General features: G+C 41.9%; 1 protein-coding gene and 1 long non-coding RNA gene across 10 annotated transcripts in view; one reads left to right on the plus strand and one right to left on the minus strand.

Annotated features, from left to right (window-relative positions):
* Nucleotides 1-20458, plus strand: part of LOC141759839 (uncharacterized) — a 53626-nt gene that overhangs the window by 371 nt on the left and 32797 nt on the right. For 6 of the 8 annotated variants that reach the window (XM_074622260.1, XM_074622259.1, XM_074622266.1 and 3 more), the window contains exons 2-29: nt 1211-1282; nt 4120-4221; nt 4579-4689; nt 4836-4940; nt 5829-5939; nt 6142-6252; nt 6388-6501; nt 7755-7865; nt 7950-8060; nt 8760-8870; nt 10402-10512; nt 10895-11005; nt 11094-11204; nt 11658-11768; nt 11860-11967; nt 12046-12159; nt 12267-12377; nt 13436-13546; nt 13676-13786; nt 13899-14009; nt 15470-15580; nt 16865-16975; nt 17225-17332; nt 17549-17659; nt 19413-19523; nt 19742-19852; nt 20038-20148; nt 20250-20360. In XM_074622260.1, the coding sequence (XP_074478361.1) occupies nt 1211-1282; nt 4120-4221; nt 4579-4689; nt 4836-4940; nt 5829-5939; nt 6142-6252; nt 6388-6501; nt 7755-7865; nt 7950-8060; nt 8760-8870; nt 10402-10512; nt 10895-11005; nt 11094-11204; nt 11658-11768; nt 11860-11967; nt 12046-12159; nt 12267-12377; nt 13436-13546; nt 13676-13786; nt 13899-14009; nt 15470-15580; nt 16865-16975; nt 17225-17332; nt 17549-17659; nt 19413-19523; nt 19742-19852; nt 20038-20148; nt 20250-20360 (3054 nt within the window). Of the gene's footprint in view, nt 1-1210; nt 1283-4119; nt 4222-4578; nt 4690-4835; nt 4941-5828; nt 5940-6141; nt 6253-6387; nt 6502-7754; nt 7866-7949; nt 8061-8759; nt 8871-10401; nt 10513-10894; nt 11006-11093; nt 11205-11657; nt 11769-11859; nt 11968-12045; nt 12160-12266; nt 12378-13435; nt 13547-13675; nt 13787-13898; nt 14010-15469; nt 15581-16864; nt 16976-17224; nt 17333-17548; nt 17660-19412; nt 19524-19741; nt 19853-20037; nt 20149-20249; nt 20361-20458 lie in introns of those variants that run through there. The other 2 variants (XM_074622264.1, XM_074622265.1) reach the window with 2 other exon arrangements.
* On the minus strand, nt 18132-19378 carry LOC141759873 (uncharacterized). 2 transcript variants are annotated; one of them, XR_012592214.1, is made up of 3 exons: nt 18719-19378; nt 18392-18510; nt 18132-18360 (listed from the first exon to the last, which is right to left on the minus strand). It is a non-coding gene; the product is annotated as an uncharacterized LOC141759873 (long non-coding RNA). The 2 variants fall into 2 exon arrangements; XR_012592213.1 differs by having other exon boundaries at nt 18133-18510; nt 18719-18777; nt 19010-19378.

Genomic DNA, 20458 nt, shown 5'->3' on the forward strand with positions numbered 1-20458 from the left:
TTCCGGCCTGTGTGCAACTTTTTGAAAAGATGTCTGACTCAGCTCTTTAAACTGAATCTGAGCTTTTATTCCTCACCTGTAGAGTTAAACGTGTTTCTGTTGTTAAAGTGACGACTCAGATGTTCTCAGTCAGATCACTTAACTTTCTTTATAGTCGACATGATTTCATATCGTTTCAGTAGCTGATCTTCATTTAAAAGTAATTAGTTACCTTACTTGTTATATTACTATCAGGGATGTCAGTAATTTCCTTAACACATTAACTTGTGATTTTCTGGGTTGTAGCGGCTCAGTTTTAAAGCTAGAGTGAAGATACTGGTATCATATGAAACTATCGGTACCAACCATGTCATACTAGCTGGTCATGAAGGAGGATAAATAACACTGCACACTGTCATGTCCATGTCCAAAGGGGTCCCTTGACCTCTGACCTCCAGATGTGTGAATGTAAATGGGTTCTATGGGTCATAGTCAAGTCATAGTCAAGTCAGCACACTGACACACTGACAGCTGTTGTTGCCTGTTGGGCTGCAGTTTGCCAGGTTATGATTGGAGCATATTGTTTTATGCTAAATGCAGTACCTGTGAGGGTTTCTGGATCAATATCTGTCATTGATTTATGTTGTTGATTGATTTACAATAATAAATATATATATACATTTGCATAAAGCAGCATATTCATCCACTCCCATGTTGATAAGAGTATTAAATACTTGATGAATCTCCCTTTAAGGTTCATTTAGAACAGATAGAGTAACGTGTGATTGACAGCCCTCGTCGATGCACATGATGCTCTCAAACTGTAGCTCCGTCTTCTTTGTGCTGCTAAACGTCTTTTCTTAGCTGCAGTCTGCTGAGAGGCAGGTTTAGTTGCTCTGACTGAGAGTCTTTGTACCGACCTTGGCGTGGGGCATCGCCTGGTGATGCCGGTTCTCATGCGGGCTCAGAGAGGATTAGTGAAACTACAAATGAAAATGTGCCGTTCTTAGCCTTTGATGGTGGGATGTTTAGGGCTGAATCTGGAGCCTGTTGGAAACGTTTCCTCTGGTTGACTCACCGGTCCGTCTCAGTATTGTTAGCGGGGTCAGACGGATAATTCACTTTGACAATACTGTCCTTTACCAACATTAGCCTGAGGTGCAACAGAGAGATTTCATTTAATGTAAACATACTTCTGTCTAAATGACGTCCTCCCATTTGTTGCTTCCAGGCCTCCTCCGATATGAAGCCTCCGCTACCAGACCCAGCGTTCAACCGGAGGTGCAGCCTGCTCGTCAGCGACGTGAGTTCATTCACCGTGTGGTCAGTCTGTTCTTATTTCAGGGCGACGTAGAGCTGTAAACATGAAGGTACACAGAGCAGCCCGACACTGAGATACAGGATGTGTATTTATCATCTCTGGTGGCACTAAGAGCTCATGAAGGTTATTCTGTGTGTTAGTAGTCGAGAGTTCAGTTGGACCTCGTTTAGTCCGTCCATCTTTACAGCAAAAATCAGAAACTAAGCTTAAAAAAAAGGAACATTTTAATAATTAATAATGTAAAAAGTATGTAAATAAATCTTGAATCTTCCTCCCTGACAGAACCTGATAATAACAATGAACAATAATAGAGTTGTTTCTCCTTCTACCGGGTCCACACTACACATGAATCAGCTGAGTTTAGTCCTGATTCTGATTGATTGATGGTTGTAAAGATGATCTTTCCAGATGTTCCTGTGGTGTGAGGTATATTCAGAGTGTTTTTTACATCCCCCGATCGGCTCTGAAGTCAACTTCAAATATTAAATATGTTGAATATTTCCGATGGGATCTCCTGTTGTGTGTGTGGAACCCCGAGGACAGCCGATGACGCAGTCGCGTGGGAAAGAACGATAGCCAATAGAGAACCAAGCTGACTGAAGAAGGAAGGACGACCACCGCCGTCGTCATGGCGGCCGCAGCTAACGCTCCGCAGCGAGAAACGTTATCGTCTCCGACCAAAACTCCAGCGTCTCCCCTGTTCCCTCCGGCCGTGGTCGGGAGGCTGAGGCAGGAAAAGCCAGCATTGATTCATGGAGAGACCTTGGTCTGGTCAGCTAACATTACTGCCAAGCAGCTGAAATATAGAGTGATGTTGTGCTTTTAGCTGACGTGTGTCTCCTCACTGTGTTGAGCGATGCTCCTTCATGTCTATGTAGAGCGAGCACAAGCGCCAGCAACAGGACGCTGACTTTAGTTGACTTAACGGCCACAGGTGTTGCTGTTAACAAGCATTTCTGATTCTTAATAGAGTCCCTTTAAATTGACAAACATCATGTTCGTGATTCATGGCGCAATTCAAACAGGATCAAACAATATTCATCTCTCACCGTTGACTATATTTTTTCCATCATTACATCCCATAGTGGTCCACCCACTGATTTTATACAGATAGGAGAAGTTAGAGCAGCGTTGCCTCGGTGTTACGTTGACCCAGATATATTTTAGTGTGTGATATCTGCTGCTGGATCTTCAACTCATGAATAGAAAAATTTCTGGATGTGAACTCTTCTGATATGAACTGAACACACGGGTTGCCATGGGTAACCATCCCTGTAAAGATGCCATGACTGGCCTTTTATTCAGCGCAGAGGGAACGTACACGCTGAAAGGAAAACCTCTTTGTGACCTGAGCAGCAGCAGCAGCAGTTTGAGGCGTATATATGTATATGTATGTGTGTGTGTGTGTGTGTGTGTGTGTGTGTGTGTGTGTGTGTGTGTGTGTGTGTGTGTGTGTGTGTGTGTGTGTGTGTGTGAGAGGCGGTGAATGAGGGTGAATGGTAGGATCATGTGGGAGGCTGCGATATCGATTCCCTGGTGTGACTCAAAGCAGCAGAATGACTCATCAGCTACGGTGGAAGCAAGTCATCATCTTCACTTCTTCCTCCAGCTGCTGTCTGCCTGTCTGTCTGCCTGTCTGTCTGTCTGCCTGTCTGTCTGCCTGTTATTCATCATCGCGTGCACCTTTCTATCAAGTTCAGCCCTCAAACACCTCGACGACGCTGCAGTAGTTAGTTACACTCTGCAGGATCTCCATCAAACACTCTGTTTAATCCTCCAGCTGCAGCTCTGCACTCGCCACCATCCTAAAGCCAGTTTAGTGATGTTGCTGTTACCATGGAGACGTACGCCGAGTACGTTCAAAGTTGTGCTCCTGGCAGCCCGAATGGAAAGAGAAAAAGAGAGAGTATATGTAGTATATGGCAGCACATGGAGGAGAAATGACAACATAATAAACAATATGTATATTTAGATGTATCGTGAATCTTTAGCGTGTATCTGTGTAAACGCTCCTGGATCATCCCGTGCTGGACCAGTATTTGGATTATCAAATATATATAGATATATTATGTACAAATATTTTTTACATATTTCTTATTTCTATTTTTACATATTTATGGTTGTTATATATTGTAATATAATTAAAATATGTTTAAATATTTTTTATTATTATTATTACATATTTATTGCTTTTATATATTGTACTATAATACAAACATTTTTCAATATTTCTTATTTCTATTTGTCCATATTTGTTGTTGTTATATATTATAGTATTCATATTTTAGGCATTTCTTATTTCTATTTTTCTATATTTATTATTCTTATATTTTGTAGTATAATGCAAATATTTTTTCCATATTTCCTATTTTTCTTTTTCTTATAATTTATCTCTCCTTATACATATATACGTATACAACACTTCCCTAAATCCTAAAGAATTCCCTTAAATTTCCCGTATGTCCTACTAATCAATAAATGTTCAACATTAATATATAAATATAATAAAAATATGATATTATTATACGGTATTACAGTAATATTATCACCTTTTTCCCCTTTAAATAAAATGTAAATCTCTTCTTCCAGATGTTCTCTTTAAGGAGAAACAACTGTAGTAATGTTCATTGTTTTTATTTTGTCAGAGAGGAAGATGCAGGATTTATTTACATATTATTAATTATTACTACTTTTGTTTTTCACATTGTTTTAATAGTGCGGTGCTGTGATGTTTTAAATGTTTTAGAGATGACATAAAGAGACTAGAACTCTGCACACTCGTATAAAGGTACATAACTGACGTGTCCTCCTGCCTGCAGGTGAAGTATAAGGAGGACTTTGAGAAGATGAGGGGTCGGAGTCAGTTTGTTCCTGCAGCCGAACTCATCCACGCCAAGAACATCAGCGCCGTCATATCTGAGGTCTGCACACACTACACTACACTATATAAGCTTAGTGTTAGAGCGGTATGTAAGTTACTGTCGCTTTAAGACAAACACAGTTTTTATCTGTTCTAAATGAACCTTAAAGGGAGATTAGTCAAGTATTTAATCCTCTTATCAACATGGGAGTGGACAAACATGCTGCTTTATGTAAATGTATGTATATATTTATTATTGTAAATCAATTAACACAAAACAATGATAGATATTGATCCAGAAACCCTCACAGGTACTGCATTTAGCATCAAACAATTTACATTCACACATCTGTCCTCACAGAGATACAACACTCTCTCTCATGTTGATCCACCGTTGTGGTCGTTGTTTGTGTTTCAGTCTAAGTACAAAGAGGAGGGGAAGAAGGAGGCGTCCATGTCTCTGTACTCCGTCCTACCGCAGACTCCTGAGACGCAACACGCCAGAGAGGCCTCAGAGCTGCAGAGTGAGGTACAGCTGAACTTCACTACACCAACACGTGAAGCTCAGACTCACCCAGCAGCAGCAGCAGCTGCAGCAGCAGCAGTAACAGCAGTAGTAACAGTAACAGCAGCAGCAGCAGCTCTGACAGCGCCGTGTGTCTGTTTGTGTTTCAGCTTAAATACAAAGGGAACATGAAGACGGAGATCTCTCTTTACTCTCTGCTGCCGGAGACCACGGAGACCCAGTTCGTCAAAGAGCTGACGGAGTTACTGAGTGAGGTCAGACACGATGGAGGGGTGATGTAGTAATAAGTAGAAGGATGGATGAAAGTGGATGGCTAGAGCACTGCTTCAACCTGGGGGTTAAGGGTCGTCAAAGCCATCCATCCTCTGAATGCTCTAGGTCTCTAGTCTGATCCATCCATCCTCTGAATGCTCTAGGTCTCTAGTTTGATCCATCCATCCTCTGAATGCTCTAGGTCTCTAGTTTGATCCATCCATCCTCTGAATGCTCTAGGTCTCTAGTCTGATCCATCCATCCTCTGAATGCTCTAGGTCTCTAGTCTGATCCATCCATCCTCTGAATGCTCTAGGTCTCTAGTTTGATCCATCCATCCTCTGAATGCTCTAGGTCTCTAGTTTGATCCATCCATCCTCTGAATGCTCTAGGTCTCTAGTCTGATCCATCCATCCTCTGAATGCTCTAGGTCTCTAGTCTGATCCATCCATCCTCTGAATGCTCTAGGTCTCTAGTTTGATCCATCCATCCTCTGAATGCTCTAGGTCTCTAGTTTGATCCATCCATCCTCTGAATGCTCTAGGTCTCTAGTCTGATCCATCCATCCTCTGAATGCTCTAGGTCTCTAGTCTGATCCATCCATCCTCTGAATGCTCTAGGTCTCTAGTCTGATCCATCCATCCTCTGAATGCTCTAGGTCTCTAGTCTGATCCATCCATCCTCTGAATGCTCTAGGTCTCTAGTTTGATCCATCCATCCTCTGAATGCTCTAGGTCTCTAGTCTGATCCATCCATCCTCTGAATGCTCTAGGTCTCTAGTCTGATCCATCCATCCTCTGAATGCTCTAGGTCTCTAGTCTGATCCATCCATCCTCTGAATGCTCTAGGTCTCTAGTCTGATCCATCTTTATTAAAATGTTGCTCCTCAGAACAAGTACAAGGAGGAAGGAAAGAAGGAGATGAGCAGCAGTTTGTACTCTCTGCTTCCTGTAACCTCGGAGACGCAGCTGGCCAAAACCGTCCACGAGTTCCAGAGCGAGGTACCAGTTTCAACTTGTTTCATCAGTGAACACACACACACACATGCACACACAGACACGCACACACACACACACACACACACACACACACACACACACACACACACACACACACACACACACACACACACACACACACACACACAGAGTTTATTTAATGCAGCATATCCAGTTGAAGTGATGTGACGTCATCGTGTTTCAGAACAAGTACAAAGCAGACGGGAGGAGGAAGGCGTCCATCTCTCTCTACTCTCAGCTTCCCGACACCCCTCAGATACAACACGCTCTGGTGATGTCACAGCTGCACAGCGAGGTACACACACACACACACACACACACACACACACAGAGGAACCACGGGGTTTATGGGAAATGCGGTCCTAATGTCGACGAGCCCGACCTGCAGCAGTGACCTTGTTACATGCGTCTCTCTCTCTCTCTGTGTCAGGTGAATTATCGGCCTAAGGTGCTGGTTAAAGGAGCTCCGTCCTCTCTGTACTCTCAGCTCGCCGACACCGCAGAGATCCAGTTCGCCAGAGAGATGACTGAGATGCAGAGTGAGGTGAAGTAGAGCTCGCTGTGTTTAAAGGTCACGCCGTCACATTTACCTGGAGAGTTTATTTCTTTTTTTTTCTTCAGTTGAGCAAGTCATAATTTAGTCCATAAGATGTCCAAAATAATGACAACATTCAGAGCTCAAAGTGACGTCTTCTAATAGTCTGAAGGTATTTCAGTGTGCAATGAGATTAAAGTGAATAAAAAGACAATGTTGAAGCTGTAAACTGTTGATTGATATTGAATTGACTGATAGATTTAGCAGATCCCTCCAGACTCATATTTAATCTGCTCTCTCTGTCTCTGACGTCGACGTGCACTCCAACAAACATCATGTTGGTGGGAGTTCCTGCACCGGGGATAGCATGAACCTCTCACTAGGAATGTCACGAGAAACTTCGCTACCAAGTCGATGCCAGAATTCTGACGGTACCTTGAGATACAGCCAGGGCTCCAGACTAAAGCTGGGGACGCACCGACCCGACATCAGAGAACTAGCAGCGCCGAAGTTCGCCTGACGTGTCACCTCACGTCGCCTTTTTGTTTTGGCCGACAAGTCGCACTCGAACACACCGCAAAGACGACAGCCGACGGCCAGTTAGCTCGTACGTTCTGCTCCTGGTGAGAGGAAATAACTCTCCACGCCAGCAGGCGGCGGTAGTCTGTATCCATCACTCAGAAAGGGAAACAGGAAGAGCGAGGACGGAGGATATACAAGCCGTTGTTATGATACGTACATGAAACAGAGCGGACCATTTTCACACCGCTCTCACTCACCACTTAGCTTCATTCCAGATGTTCATGTCGCTGTGAAACATGAGAAGAGTCTTCTGTGTGTGTCCTCTTGACTTCACTCGTTTTCTTGCTTTCCTCACTTCCGTTTCTCTTCTTGTGGACTGATTCGTTTAAGCTGAACAGCCAATCAGAGTGATTCCTCTCACCGACGAGCGCCGTCGCTGATTCAACATGTTGAATCGGCCGAAAAACCTCCGTCACGGGCAGACTAGAGGTGACGGTGCGGGACACACCACAAAAACTGACGCTCACCGACGGCCCCAAACTGTCCAGCGGCCGCCCGTCGGTTTGGCGTGTCGTCCCGGGGACAATAGAAAATGTGTTTGAGATGTAGTGACCTCACTATCAACTCGTTTTATTGTTCTTCCCTGAATCATTTCTTCCAGTTGGACTACACGTGGAACCAAAGTGTTTCGGTAAATAAGTCTCTGTAAGCTGCTGACAGGTGGTTTTGTTCTCTCTCAGAGTAAATACAAGGAGGGCAGCAGGAGGAGCCTCTCTCAGAGCTTCTACTCTCAGCTGCCGGAGACCGCCGACACTCAGTTCGCTAGAAGTGTCGCTGAGCTGCAGAGCGAGGTGAGACCGGGTCACCAGGAAGCCATGGTGCTCAGAGGCTTCTGTGTCCATGTTTAACATTAAAGTGTGTGTTTGTGTTTTCAGATGCGGTACAAGGAAGCGGGTAAGAAGGGCGTGAACTCGTGTTTGTACTCTCTTCTCCCGGAGACTTTGGAGACGGCTCACGCCAAGGAAGTCTCCGAGCTGCTCAGTGAGGTACGATAGCTTCAATAGAGACACCACAGAGACAATAACACTGAGAAGATCTGGTCAGTTAATCAAGAGTTGGACAAAACGAGCTGTTGTAGCTCCGCTGGCCCAGACAGGAAGTGACTTAAAGGTTGCTAATTTGAGGTAAATGGTACGTGTCCACAGCGGCGTTTTTTGGACCCAGTGTTGGACGCTTGATGGGCTGCTACTAGACACCTGATTGGACGAACGCTTTCCCTCGTGGGCTGCTGCTCCCAGCTGTCAAACCGTAACCAACATGGCGGCTCGTTTAGATAAACTTTCTTCAAGTCGCTGATTTGCATCAAGTAGCCTAGACTTTAACTTTATGCTTGTTTCGGACTTTTTTGTCCGACATTTTTCAGATCTTTTTTTCAGATTGTTCTTCGGGCATTTTTTGGATCTTTTTTTCCGGCGGCCGACGTGACGTCCCGTCTCTCGAATGGCGCCGCCACGCTACCTGTTTAAGCGTGGAAAGGACGGATCCTGTGGACACGTACCATAAAAGCACCACGACAACCTGCAAGCAGATTTGAGAGACAGAGGAGCTTTTATTATTTTAAATTATATATATAATAAATGTATTTTTATTCCATTAAGCTGCCGTTTGGCACCAACTTGCTGTGCAGCTGTTGAGCTCTGCGTTGGTACACAACACTGACTGATCATTATCTTGTGTCGTTGCAGGTGAAGTATAAAGAGGACGGTAAGAAGGAGATGAGCATCAACCTGTACTCTCTGCTGCCGGAGACCATCGACACCCAGCACGCTAAAGAGGTGTCACACCTGCAGAGTGAGGTATTCACACAGTCACAGACACATTTTATATATTAATACATAGAAATTATGTTGTTTTTCTTTCCTTGGATCATTTTGTTGTTTTTATGTGGAATCAGTGTTGATGGTGAATGTAGTGAATTCAAATCAGTGCGTGTTATATTGACCCAGAGAGCTGAGTTCTGCTGCTTGTGGAGTCGTACCAGCAGTGCCTACATGTACCAGGATGCATTGTGCACAAGCTTCTGACACCCGCTGGGATCCCCTTGCACGGCTGAAGGTCTTCACACACCGGCGGTGTTTTTTCATGCGATTAATTAGCACGTCAATATATCTTTTCTAACTGTTGTTTTTGTCATGAAAACTTTCACACAAATATTACGCGGTGAAAAAGCAGCGTAGATATTTTCCGGAACAATGTAGATTTTTCTGAGCTTTCGCACCGCGAATAAAGGCAGGAGCTGAGTTGCACACTTTATTACTCCTTTCAACGTTGATAAAGGCAGCGCAGACCAGATCCACTCCTTCCGTTCTTTCCTTTCACAATAAAAGCCCTCCTAGACATACAATATTAACAGGCGAGTATTTCACATTTTGTTTATTCGTCCCGCTCCTCCTGTGTGAAGAGGCCTGAATGCAGCCGCAACCTCGGCCTCTCTCCGCTGCGTTTCTACGGCCGTAAAGCGTGGCTATAATAAATACAGCTGAATATGTGAGTCAGCCAAAACACTGTAAAATAGAGTGCTGCAGGGATGACGTGTTGTATTTTTGTAGGTTGGCATCTCCCTGGTTCCCTCCACTAACGGCCAATAGGATTGTTCCATTGGGTTTTGGATTATTGCAGAAAATCAGCTCTGTGGCAAACAAACGTTTATGATATTTACACGTTTTGTTTAGTAAGATAATCTCCACTAATGAACACCACTTTATGATTTTTGAAGTGTGAATGCAATCACCAGAAGTTAGAAGTTATATAAAGGAACTACACCACGGTCACATGAGTGTGAGTAGAAACACAACGAGGCTGTAAAGGAGGACGAGTCGGCGTGATGACGTTTAGTCGTCTCATTTAGCCGCCTGTTAGGAACCGCCTTTTTAAAGACACATAAAAGGTGATGTTAGATGATGAAATGCTAACTCATTTCCTGGTTTTAGGACTCATTCCTGTAACACTCTATGTATCCTCGTCCATAACATCCTTTGCACTCATATTATGGGATGCCATTTTCGCTGTTGTTTCGTAGCTAGTTTGCAGTACAAGCGAAGAGAACAACGTTGTGTTTTTGAGCTACCCAGAGGTGGAGACTAAACATCCAAGCTGAAATAGCAGCCTGTCGTTCTTCCTCACCTCCAGACTACGTCACTGTCACGTCACATGACGGCGCCGGATGCAGGAAGAACAGCTACAAACTCAGCTTTCTGAGTCAATATAGCAGAGCTTCATTAAAGACATAATAGGTGGTGAATGTTCCCTTCTAAGGAGCTGATACATGAGTGATTTTATATCAGCTTTTTGTGTGTTAACAACGAGCTAACGTGGCGTCTCCTGCAGGTGAAGTATAAAGAAGGTGTGAAGCAGAAGAATCAGAGCAGTTTGTACCATCAGCTCCCAGAGACCACAGAGACACAGCTGGCCAAACAGCTGTCTGAACTGCAGAGCGAGGTACGGGGACACCGGGCAGCATTTATTCTCCTTGACCAACATGTTTATTAAGGTCAGAGACGAGAAGAAAGGACGTCTCTCAAACTCGTCTCTGGCTAGTTGGACGGTTGAGATTCATCTCTTTACCACAGCAGCAGTGAGATGGAAAGAAATGACACCAAAGAAGAAGAGTGTTCTCAGTTCTTACCCAGACTGCATGTATAATGGATTCATTTTGAATGTTTAATATCCTTGATAGCTGACTGATGTGAGTTCTGGAGGGAAGCAGAGCAACTTTTATGGAGGAAACAACAAGTGTGAAATGTATCTTGCTGCAGAAACCCTTCAAACAAACAGATCATAATTGATATTTAATAACAAAAGTGTTTTGTGATGTCTGCAGGCGAAGTATAAAGAAGCAGGAAAGAAGGAAGTGAACACCTGTCTGTACTCTCTGATGCCGGAAACCCTGGAGACGCAACACGCCAGAGAGTCCACCGAGCTGCTCAGTGAGGTACGGAGCACAGACGCCGTGGACATACACCATGAATGAGAGGAGATTATATATATATATATATGTTTCCTCATATTCATATTCCCAGATTAAGTACAGAGAGATGGGGAAAAAGGAGAGGTCCAGCTCCCTCTACTCCACTCTGCCCGATACTGCAGAAACCAGCTTCGCCAGAGAGATGAGCGACATGCAGAGCGAGGTACGGACATTCACAAGAATCATGTGTTTATTTAAACTAAAGTTAAAATGCACTGAACACGCTCACAAGGCCCAGAGCAGGAGGGCGTTCAGCAGGAGCGTCTGCAGGAAGCTGCATCAGCTCATCATATGTGATGCTTTTACCAGGAGTCGGGTCATCACCGGCGTGATTATCATCAGAAAAGGATCAAAGAGGTTATCTGCTCACGTCGCTGCCTTTAATTTGCATTTTAACGACGTTGAACAGAAACGGGTCAAACTAATGAGGCCCGGCTCTCCGTCAGCGCCGACAAAGACGAGTTCATGAAGAGATAAAGGCAGCCGTGTTGAATAAAATAATAAATACTAGAAGAAAGAGGTTGATATGTAGACGCAAAGTGTTTCTGTTTGTACCGAGGAACTTCAAACCTCCTGAATCTGAACTGTCCGGAGAAGTAACTTCTGTGTTTTTCAGACGAAGTACAAGGAGAGCGGGATGAAGAGCCTCTCTCAGAGCGTCTACTCTCAGCTCCCGGAGACCGCCGACACTCAGTTCGCTAGAAGTGTCTCAGAGCTGCAGAGCGAGGTGATGAAGCAACGTGTTCTCATACTGCAGAGTCCTGTCTGTTGATGTCTCATTTTCATTGACGTGTCATTTCATATTGAATGTATTTTAGATGAAGTACAAACGGGGAAAGAAAGACGTGTCCAGCTCTCTGTATTCGTCTCTGCCGGAGACAATGGAGACGCTGCACGCCAAAGAGGCGTCCGAGCTGCAGAGCGAGGTAAAAACCTGCAGCTAACAAACTCCTGAGTCTGTTTATAGATGGTAGATAATAGTCTCTGCTCCTGTTTGTGTTCAGCTCAAGTACAAGGCAGCGGCTCTGAAGAAAGGTGGTTCCTCCAGTCTGTTCCACCTGCTGCCCGAGACCTTAGAGACGGCCCACGCTAAGGAAGTCTCCGAGCTCGTCAGCGAGGTAACGACAGGAAGGAGAAGACGTCCCCTCCTTTCTCAGGACTGATCTTCTGTTGGCTGCTGGATGAAACAAAAACCAGCGCTCCTGTTTCTTTGTGTCTTTTCCAGGTGAAGTATAAAGAGGACGGGAAGAAGGAGATGAGCATCAACCTGTACTCTCTGCTGCCGGAGACCATCGACACCCAACACGCTAAAGAGGTGTCACACCTGCAGAGTGAGGTATTCACACAGCTTGTTTATTGGCTCTTTGCTCTTTCGTTACTTGTTTACGGCGGCGTATTAGGGTCATCTTAGGTTAATAAAATAAATAAATTATGGAGCCGGGGTAGGGGGAGTAATGCACTGAGAAAAAACGTAAAACGTAAATTTGCGAGAAATTTAAGTCGCACATTTACAAAAGAAAAACTTTGATATTCTTGGAGATTGTACTCGTAAATTAACAACAAAAAACTCAAAATTACGAGAAAGAATCCTTGGATATTCTCTGAGATTAAAGTCGTAAATTTACGAGAAAAAAAAAATATTTTTTTAAGGTAAAAATACTTGGATATTCTCTGAGATTTAAGTCACAAATTTACAAGAAAAATCTCACAAATTTACAAGAAAAGAAATCTTGTATATTCTCTGAAATTAAAGTCATAAATTTACGAGAAAATACTCAAAAATATATGAGGAAAAATACTTAGATATTCTCTGAGACTAAAGTCACAAATGTACAAGAAAAAACTTGTTCTCTGAGATTGAAATCGTAAATTCACGACAAAAAAACTTTGATATTCTCTGAGATTAAAGTCCAAGATTTACGAGAAAAAAAACTTGAAAATTCTCTGAATGTAAAATTGTAAATTTACAAAAAAAACTCATTATTTTTTAAGGTAAAAATACTTGGATATACTCTGACACTAAAGTGGTAAATTCATGAGAAATAAATCACAAATTTATATCTTGTAAATGTACCACTTTAATCTCAGAGAATAGTTTTTTCTGTGAATCATCCCCGCCTCCCCGGCTCCGTAATTATTTTATAAAAAGACACTAATACACCTTCGTACTTGTTTCCCTTTGTCATGATGTGACACATTTTCCTGTGGGTCTTATAGTCTCAAAAGAACTGCTTTATAAACCCGTCCTGAAGTCCACTGCCCTGAACATGAAGATATCTGAATAACTTGTTTCATCGTTTAGTTTTCTTTTAAATCCATTCAGGAGTAACCTGAGGGGGGTGCAGGGTTGTAAAACAAATGAATGAATTGTGATGTTGCACTGTCTCATCTCAGGTGAAGTATAAAGAAGGTGTGAAGCAGAAGAATCAGAGCAGTTTGTACCATCAGCTCCCAGAGACCACAGAGACACAGCTGGCCAAACAGCTGTCTGAACTGCAGAGCGAGGTACGGGGACGCACTTTAAAACATGATTGAGTTTATACCAGCGACTAAACGCTGTAACTTAATATACTTAAAGGTCGTCTTGTTGGTTAGTTTATGAAGTTCAGTATATTTGCATTGATATGTGTGCAGACCAAGTACAAGGAGGCGGGTAAGAAGGAGGTGAAGACGAGTCTGTACGCGCTCCTGCCTCACACCATGGAGACGCAGCACGCTAAAGACGCTGCACAGCTGCTCAGTGAGGTGAGGAGGGAAGAAAGACTGATTCCTGAGGAGGTGTTTAGGTCTGATCGTACCACCGACACGCAACACTTCCATCCTCCTCCGCTTGTTGACGCTGGTGTATTTCCCTCAGATCAAATACAAAGAGAGCATGAAGAAGGAGATGTCCAGCTCCCTCTACTCCACGCTGCCCGACACCTCAGAGACCAGCTTCGCCAGAGAGATGACGGACATGCAGAGCCAGGTAAATAAATACATATTCAAGGTTTCCCCCCCTTTATATATTCAACAACAAGTACGTTATAAACGTCTTTTCAACTATTATTGTACTTGTCGTGTGAGATCCGGTCACAAAAACTGATGGTTTTTCTTTAAAGAGCCAGTAAACAGAAGTTATATCAATGTGAGGAATCAAACATTTTGAATAAACATGAGGTCTTTCCGGCGTGCAGGAGGGATCCTGGTTGTGCTTCAACTGAGAGCGCTGCAGTAAGAATGCTGTTTGATTAGTTATAAATAATCACTAGCCCATTATCCGATGCTCTCTGATGTTTTTATACCTCAGACACTCATCGGAGGCCGGATTAGCATCAGAAACAGGATCAAAAGGGGGATGTCTCTCAGTCTGTTCCTAAAGTGCATTAGAGAAGAGTCATTAACAGTTTCTGATCTGCAGCCAGGGGAGTATGGGATACCAGGTCTGTACCAGTTTTTAGGGGGGGGGGGGTCTACAAAGAGCTGCTGCTGTAGCTTCTTCTCCCCTACAACCTAAAGAATCCTTTGGCTTATCGGGAATAACGCTCCAAAGTTACGCAAAATTTTGGTGAGGAAAACCTGGCATTTTCGAAAGGATCACTTGACCTCTGACCTCCAGATGTGTGAATGAAAACTGTATCATATTAGATAAAACAGATGTTGACATGCTCTTATCAACATGGGAGTGGACAAATATGCTGCTTTATGCAAATGTATGTATATATTTATTATTGTAAATCAATGAACAACACAGATCAATGACAGATATTGATCCAGAAACCCTCACAGGTACTGCATTTAGCATAAAACAATATGCTCACATCATAACATGGCAAACTGCAGCCCAACAGGCAACAACAGCTGTCAGTGTGTCAGTGTGCTGACTTCACTATGACTTGCCCCAAACTGCATGTGATGATCATAAAGTGGGCATGTCTGTAAAGGGGAGACTCGTGGGTACCCATAGAACCCATTTACATTCACACATCTGGAGGTCAGAGGTCAAGGGACCCCTTTGAAAATTGACGTGACAGTTTGGAGCGTTATTTATCCTCCTTCATGACCAGCTAGTATGACATGGTTGGTACCGATGGATTCATCAAGTTTTCTAGTTTTGTATGATACCAGTATCAAACTTTTCTTCTCTCTTTGTTTCTGACATTTTTCTGATTTCTTTCTAATTTTTTTTTTTTTTTTAGAATTTTCAGACTTTTTTTCGGACATTTTTCCGAATTTTTTTTTCGAACATTTATGGACTTTTTTTCCTGACATTTTTTTTGACAATTTTTTTCGGATATTTTTTTGACAATTTTCGAACTTTTTTTTGGACAAAAACCCTATCTCAAAATGTTTAAAATTGCAGTAAGATCGTGACTTACGTATCTCTGGTGATTCCCACCACTACTGCTTATAAATCAAACTCGTCTCTTTTGTTTCCATCTTTTCCAGAACAAGTACAAGGAGGACGGGAAGAGGAACCTCCCTCAGAGTTTCTACTCTCAGCTACCAGAAACAGCCGAGACTCAGTTCGCTAAGACCGTCTCTGAGCTGCAGAGCGAGGTGAGAGGAGAGAGAAGTACTTCATGAAGTCCTGCTGGAGTATTTTGTTGTAGTGTAGCACTAAAAAGCAGCAGGTACATGTATGATGTATCGACAGAGAGGAAGAGTTTAGTCAAATATTAACACATTTTACCAAAACATACATTTTATTCTCATGCTTGATGATGTCCCTTTTTTTCTCGTAAATTTACGACTTTAATCTCGGAGAATATCCTTTTTTCTCAGAAATTTTAAGACTTTTATATCAGTGAATATCAAAGTTTTTTCATATAAATGTACCGCTTTACCTTCAGAGATTATCCATGTTTTTTTTCTTGTAAATTTGTGAGTATTTTTCTCATTAATTTGCGACGTTAATCTCAGAGAATATCCACGGTTTTATTCTTGTAAATTAGTGAGTTTTTTTTCTTCTGTATTTACGATGTTAAACTCAGAGAATATACAGTTTCTTTTCTTGGAAATTAAGCACTTTAATCTCAGTGAATATCCACGTTTTTTTCCTCGGAAATTTGTGATTTCTTTTCTCGGAAATTAACGACTTTAATCTCGGAGAATATCCTTTTTTTCTCAGAAGTTTTAAGACTTTTATATCAGTGGATATCCACGTTTTTTTATGTAAATTTACAACTTTACTCTCAGAGATTATCCATGTTTTTTTTCTTGTAAATTTGTGAGTATTTTTCTCATTATTTTGTGACGTTAATCTCAGAGAATATCCACATTTTTCTTGTAAATTTACCACGTTAATTCCAGAGAATATCCAAAGTTTCTTTCCTCATAAATTTATGATTTTTTTTCTCTTAAATTTACGATTTTAATCTCGGAGATTATCTAAGTGTTTTTTCTTCGTAAATTTATGAGTTCTTTCACAGAAATTTAGGACTTTACTCTCAGAAAATATCCAAGGTTTTTTTCCTCATAAATTTACAATTTTCCTCTCAGAGAATATCTAAGTGGCATTCCCTGTTTCCCGCCGGCGTCTGTGATGTGATGAGGTTGAGCTGATTCTTTTTTCTTTGAATATTACCCTTCTCTCCAGCTCCATATTGATTCATCTTTTTAACCACAATGGCCCTAGTATAATACACTGTCGTACAAAAGTAACTTCAGTTGATCAAGTTAAAGACAGAAATTCAGAGGCTCGGAGGCAACAGGTCTGCGCACATTTGGAGTCCCGATGACCTCGTTAAAAAAGTTCTTATTGATGATGATGATGGTAGATTTGACCAAAGTTGATGAAGGTTTGAAATCAGTTTGAAGTTAATTTAGTGTTTGTGTTTTTAGATGAAGTACAAAGAAGCAGGAAAGAAAGGAGTGACGAGCTCCCTGTACTCGACTCTACCTGAGACTCTGGACACACAGCACGCTAAAGAGGCCTCACAGCTGCAGAGTCAGGTACACAGCCAACATCTGTCCAGATGTCTTCAGGACTCACTGTCGGTGGTGGATTTCAATCCGTCTCCAAAGCTTTTCGGCTGCTTGTACATTATCTGATATATATTCAATCCATACAAGACTCATGAAGTGTGTAAATATGGTTACTTAAAAGAGGGTTAGGGATACCTATGAAGCTAACCCTTCAATACATTTATTGATTGAACTGATCCAGATAAAGTGTATGTGTTTTGATCACGTGCGCTCCAGCTGAAGTACAAGCAGAGTCTAAAGAAAGACGCCTCCAGCCTGTTCCACCTGATGCCAGAAACCAACGACACCCAGTTCGCCAGGCAGCAGACGGAGATGCTCAGTGAGGTACGACTCTTGTCTAGTTGTTCATCCATCAGGATGAAATGTTATCTCCATAATTCAAAGTTTTATTTAGTAATGAATGAATATAGTGTTCATATATCTACTACTCAAAGATGTAGTCTCTTTGTATTTCTCTTGGCTGGACCATTTCATCTCTGAGTGAATGATTGAGCAGTTTGTTCTCATCCTTCCGGCTCTATTTCTTCTTTTCATCACAAGGTCAAGTACAAAGAAGACGGTAAGAAGGAGATGAGCATCAACCTGTACTCTCTGCTGCCGGACACCATCCCCATCCAGCATGCTAAAGAGCTGACGGACATGCAGAGTGAGGTGGGTTCAGGCTGTGGACTGAATATTCAATGTTACTTAGAATCACCTGCAGACTTCGTATGATTTAGGAATCTACTCCTGACACATTCACACAGGATAAAGTCTGTAGTTACTCAGATCTACTAAACAAGTGTCAATGATAGTCTTCAGAGATGGAAGGAGTCTCTGTTTGTCTGTTTGTCCTTCGAGTTTCTCGACCACCGTTCAGCCAATCAACTTCAAACTTGGCGGGTGTATCTCTGAGGACCTCAGGGAGTGTTTTGATGTCAGCAATACCAGAGGCCAAGCACTCCACCTGATTCAAGACCATTAAATAGGCATTATCAGTCGCTATAAGCACCATAGATGTGGGTCAATAGGGGCCTACTACACCTATTATGTTGTGAAAGTGAAACTTAAAAACAACATGTTCTAACATGTAAAACTGAATAAAACGTCACGTTTTAACACAAACAAAAAGACTATGTTAGCTTTAGGCAACAAAACTACAACTTCTTTAGGTTTAGACAACAAAACTACAACTTCTTTAGGTTTAGACAACAAAACTACAACTTCTTTAGGTTAAGGCAACAAAACTACAACTTCTTTAGGTTTAGACAACAAAACTACAACTTCTTTAGGTTTAGACAACAAAACTACAACTTCTTTAGGTTAAGACAATAAAACTACAACTTCTTTAGGTTTAGGCAACAAAACTACAACTTCTTTAGGTTTAGACAACACTACTACAACTTCTTTAGGTTTAGGCAACAACAATACAACTTCTTTAGGTTTAGGCAATAAAATAACAACTTCTTTAAGTTTAGGCAACAAAACTACAACTTCTTTAGGTTAAGGCAACAAAACTACAACTTCTTTAGGTTTAGGCAACAAAACTACAACTTCTTTAGGTTAAGGCAACAAAACTACAACTTCTTTACGTTTTGACAATAAAACAACTTCTTTAGGTTTAAACAACAAAACTACAACTTCTTTAGGTTTAGACAATAAAACTACAACTTCTTTAGGTTTAGGCAACAAAACTACAACTTCTTTAGGTTTAGACGACACTACTACAACTTCTTTAGGTTTAGGCAACAACAATACAACTTCTTTAGGTTTAGGCAATAAAATAACAACTTTAAGTTTAGGCAACAAAACTACAACTTCTTTAGGTTTAGGCAACAAAACTACAACTTCTTTACGTTTTGACAATAAAACAACTTCTTTAGGTTTAGACAACAAAACTACAACTTCTTTAGGTTTTGACAATAAAACAACTTCTTCAGGTTTAGACAATAAAACTACAACTTCTTTAGGTTTAGGCAACAAAACTACAACTTCTTTAGGTTTAGACAACAAAACTACAACTTCTTTAGGTTTAGGCAACAACAATACAACTTCTTTAGGTTTAGGCAATAAAATAACAACTTCTTTAAGTTTAGGCAACAAAACTACAACTTCTTTAGGTTTAGGCAACAACAATACAACTTATTTAGGTTTAGACAACAAAACTACAACTTCTTTAGGTTTAGGCAACAACAATACAACTTATTTAGGTTTAGGCAATAAAATAACAACTTCTTTAAGTTTAGGCAATAAAACTACAACTTCTTTAGGTTTAGGAAATAAAACTACAACTTCTTTAAGTTTAGGCAATAAAAAAACACTTAGATTTAGGGAAACACATTGTGTTATGGGTTAAAATATCTGTGAACCCAAAGACAACTACACATTGTTGGTTTCACATGGGAGTCCTCACTGTGTCTTCCAGGCTAAATACAAAGAGGCCAGTAAGAAGCAGACGTCATCGTCTCTGTACCACCAGCTACCTGAAACTCTGGAGACACAGCACGCTAAAGAGGCCTCCCAGCTGCAGAGTCAGGTACGGGTATGCATAGTGTACATAACAAAAACAAATAATAATTCCTCTCCCATGTTGGAGCAATCAAGGATGCAAATGTATACTTCATTTATAGCGGAGGAGCTAAAACATGTTGCACAGGTTTTTTGCATGTTTTAGCAGTTGTTGTATGATGTTTTGAATGTCTCATTCGTCCTCCTCAGTGAGCGTCCACGTCTCGTCCCCTCTGTGTGCTGTAGGTTTTGTATAAAGAGGCCGGGAAGAAGGAGTTGTCGTGTCCAGTTTACCACCAGCTGCCCGACACTCTGGAGACCCAGTTCGCCCGAGAGCTCACCGACATGCAGAGCCAAGTAAGAGCAACAAATACGACCTCGCAGTGACGGGACACACTGAACAAGCAGCTTTTTGCAGTTGGGAGACAAGCAGGACAGCCCCTGTGTTCAGTTATGAATGAATGAATCTATTATGACTTCTCAAGCTGTTAATCTGTTGTTTATTACTGATTGTCAAATGTTTTCTGTGTGTCTGATTGTAGAACAAGTACAAAGAGGACGGGATGAGGAGCCTCTCTCAGAGCTTCTACTCTCAGCTGCCTCAAACCGCCGAGATTCAGTTCGCTAAGACTGTGTCTGCGCTGCAGAGCGAGGTGAGAGGACAGCAGGGTGGATGACAACATTCATGCCTGAATGGGAACTCAAACTTAAAGAAGTGACGTAAAAAACTCTATTTTTGTTTTTTGTTTTTCAGACGAAGTATAAGAAGTCAGGGAGGCAAGAGGCCGGCAGCTGTCTGTACTCTGTGATGGCTGAAACTCTGGACACTCAACACGCCAAGCAGGCCTCCCAGATCCAGAGCCAGGTACCGATCACACACCTACACTTATATCACGTAATATAACCCTCTACACTGCGTGCCCGAACTTCATCTGAACATTAATCATAAAGCTGAGACCTGAT

The sequence above is a fragment of the Sebastes fasciatus genome, chromosome 21 (genome assembly GCF_043250625.1).
Source record: "Sebastes fasciatus isolate fSebFas1 chromosome 21, fSebFas1.pri, whole genome shotgun sequence".
In the NCBI taxonomy this organism is placed as follows: Eukaryota; Metazoa; Chordata; class Actinopteri; order Perciformes; family Sebastidae; genus Sebastes; species Sebastes fasciatus.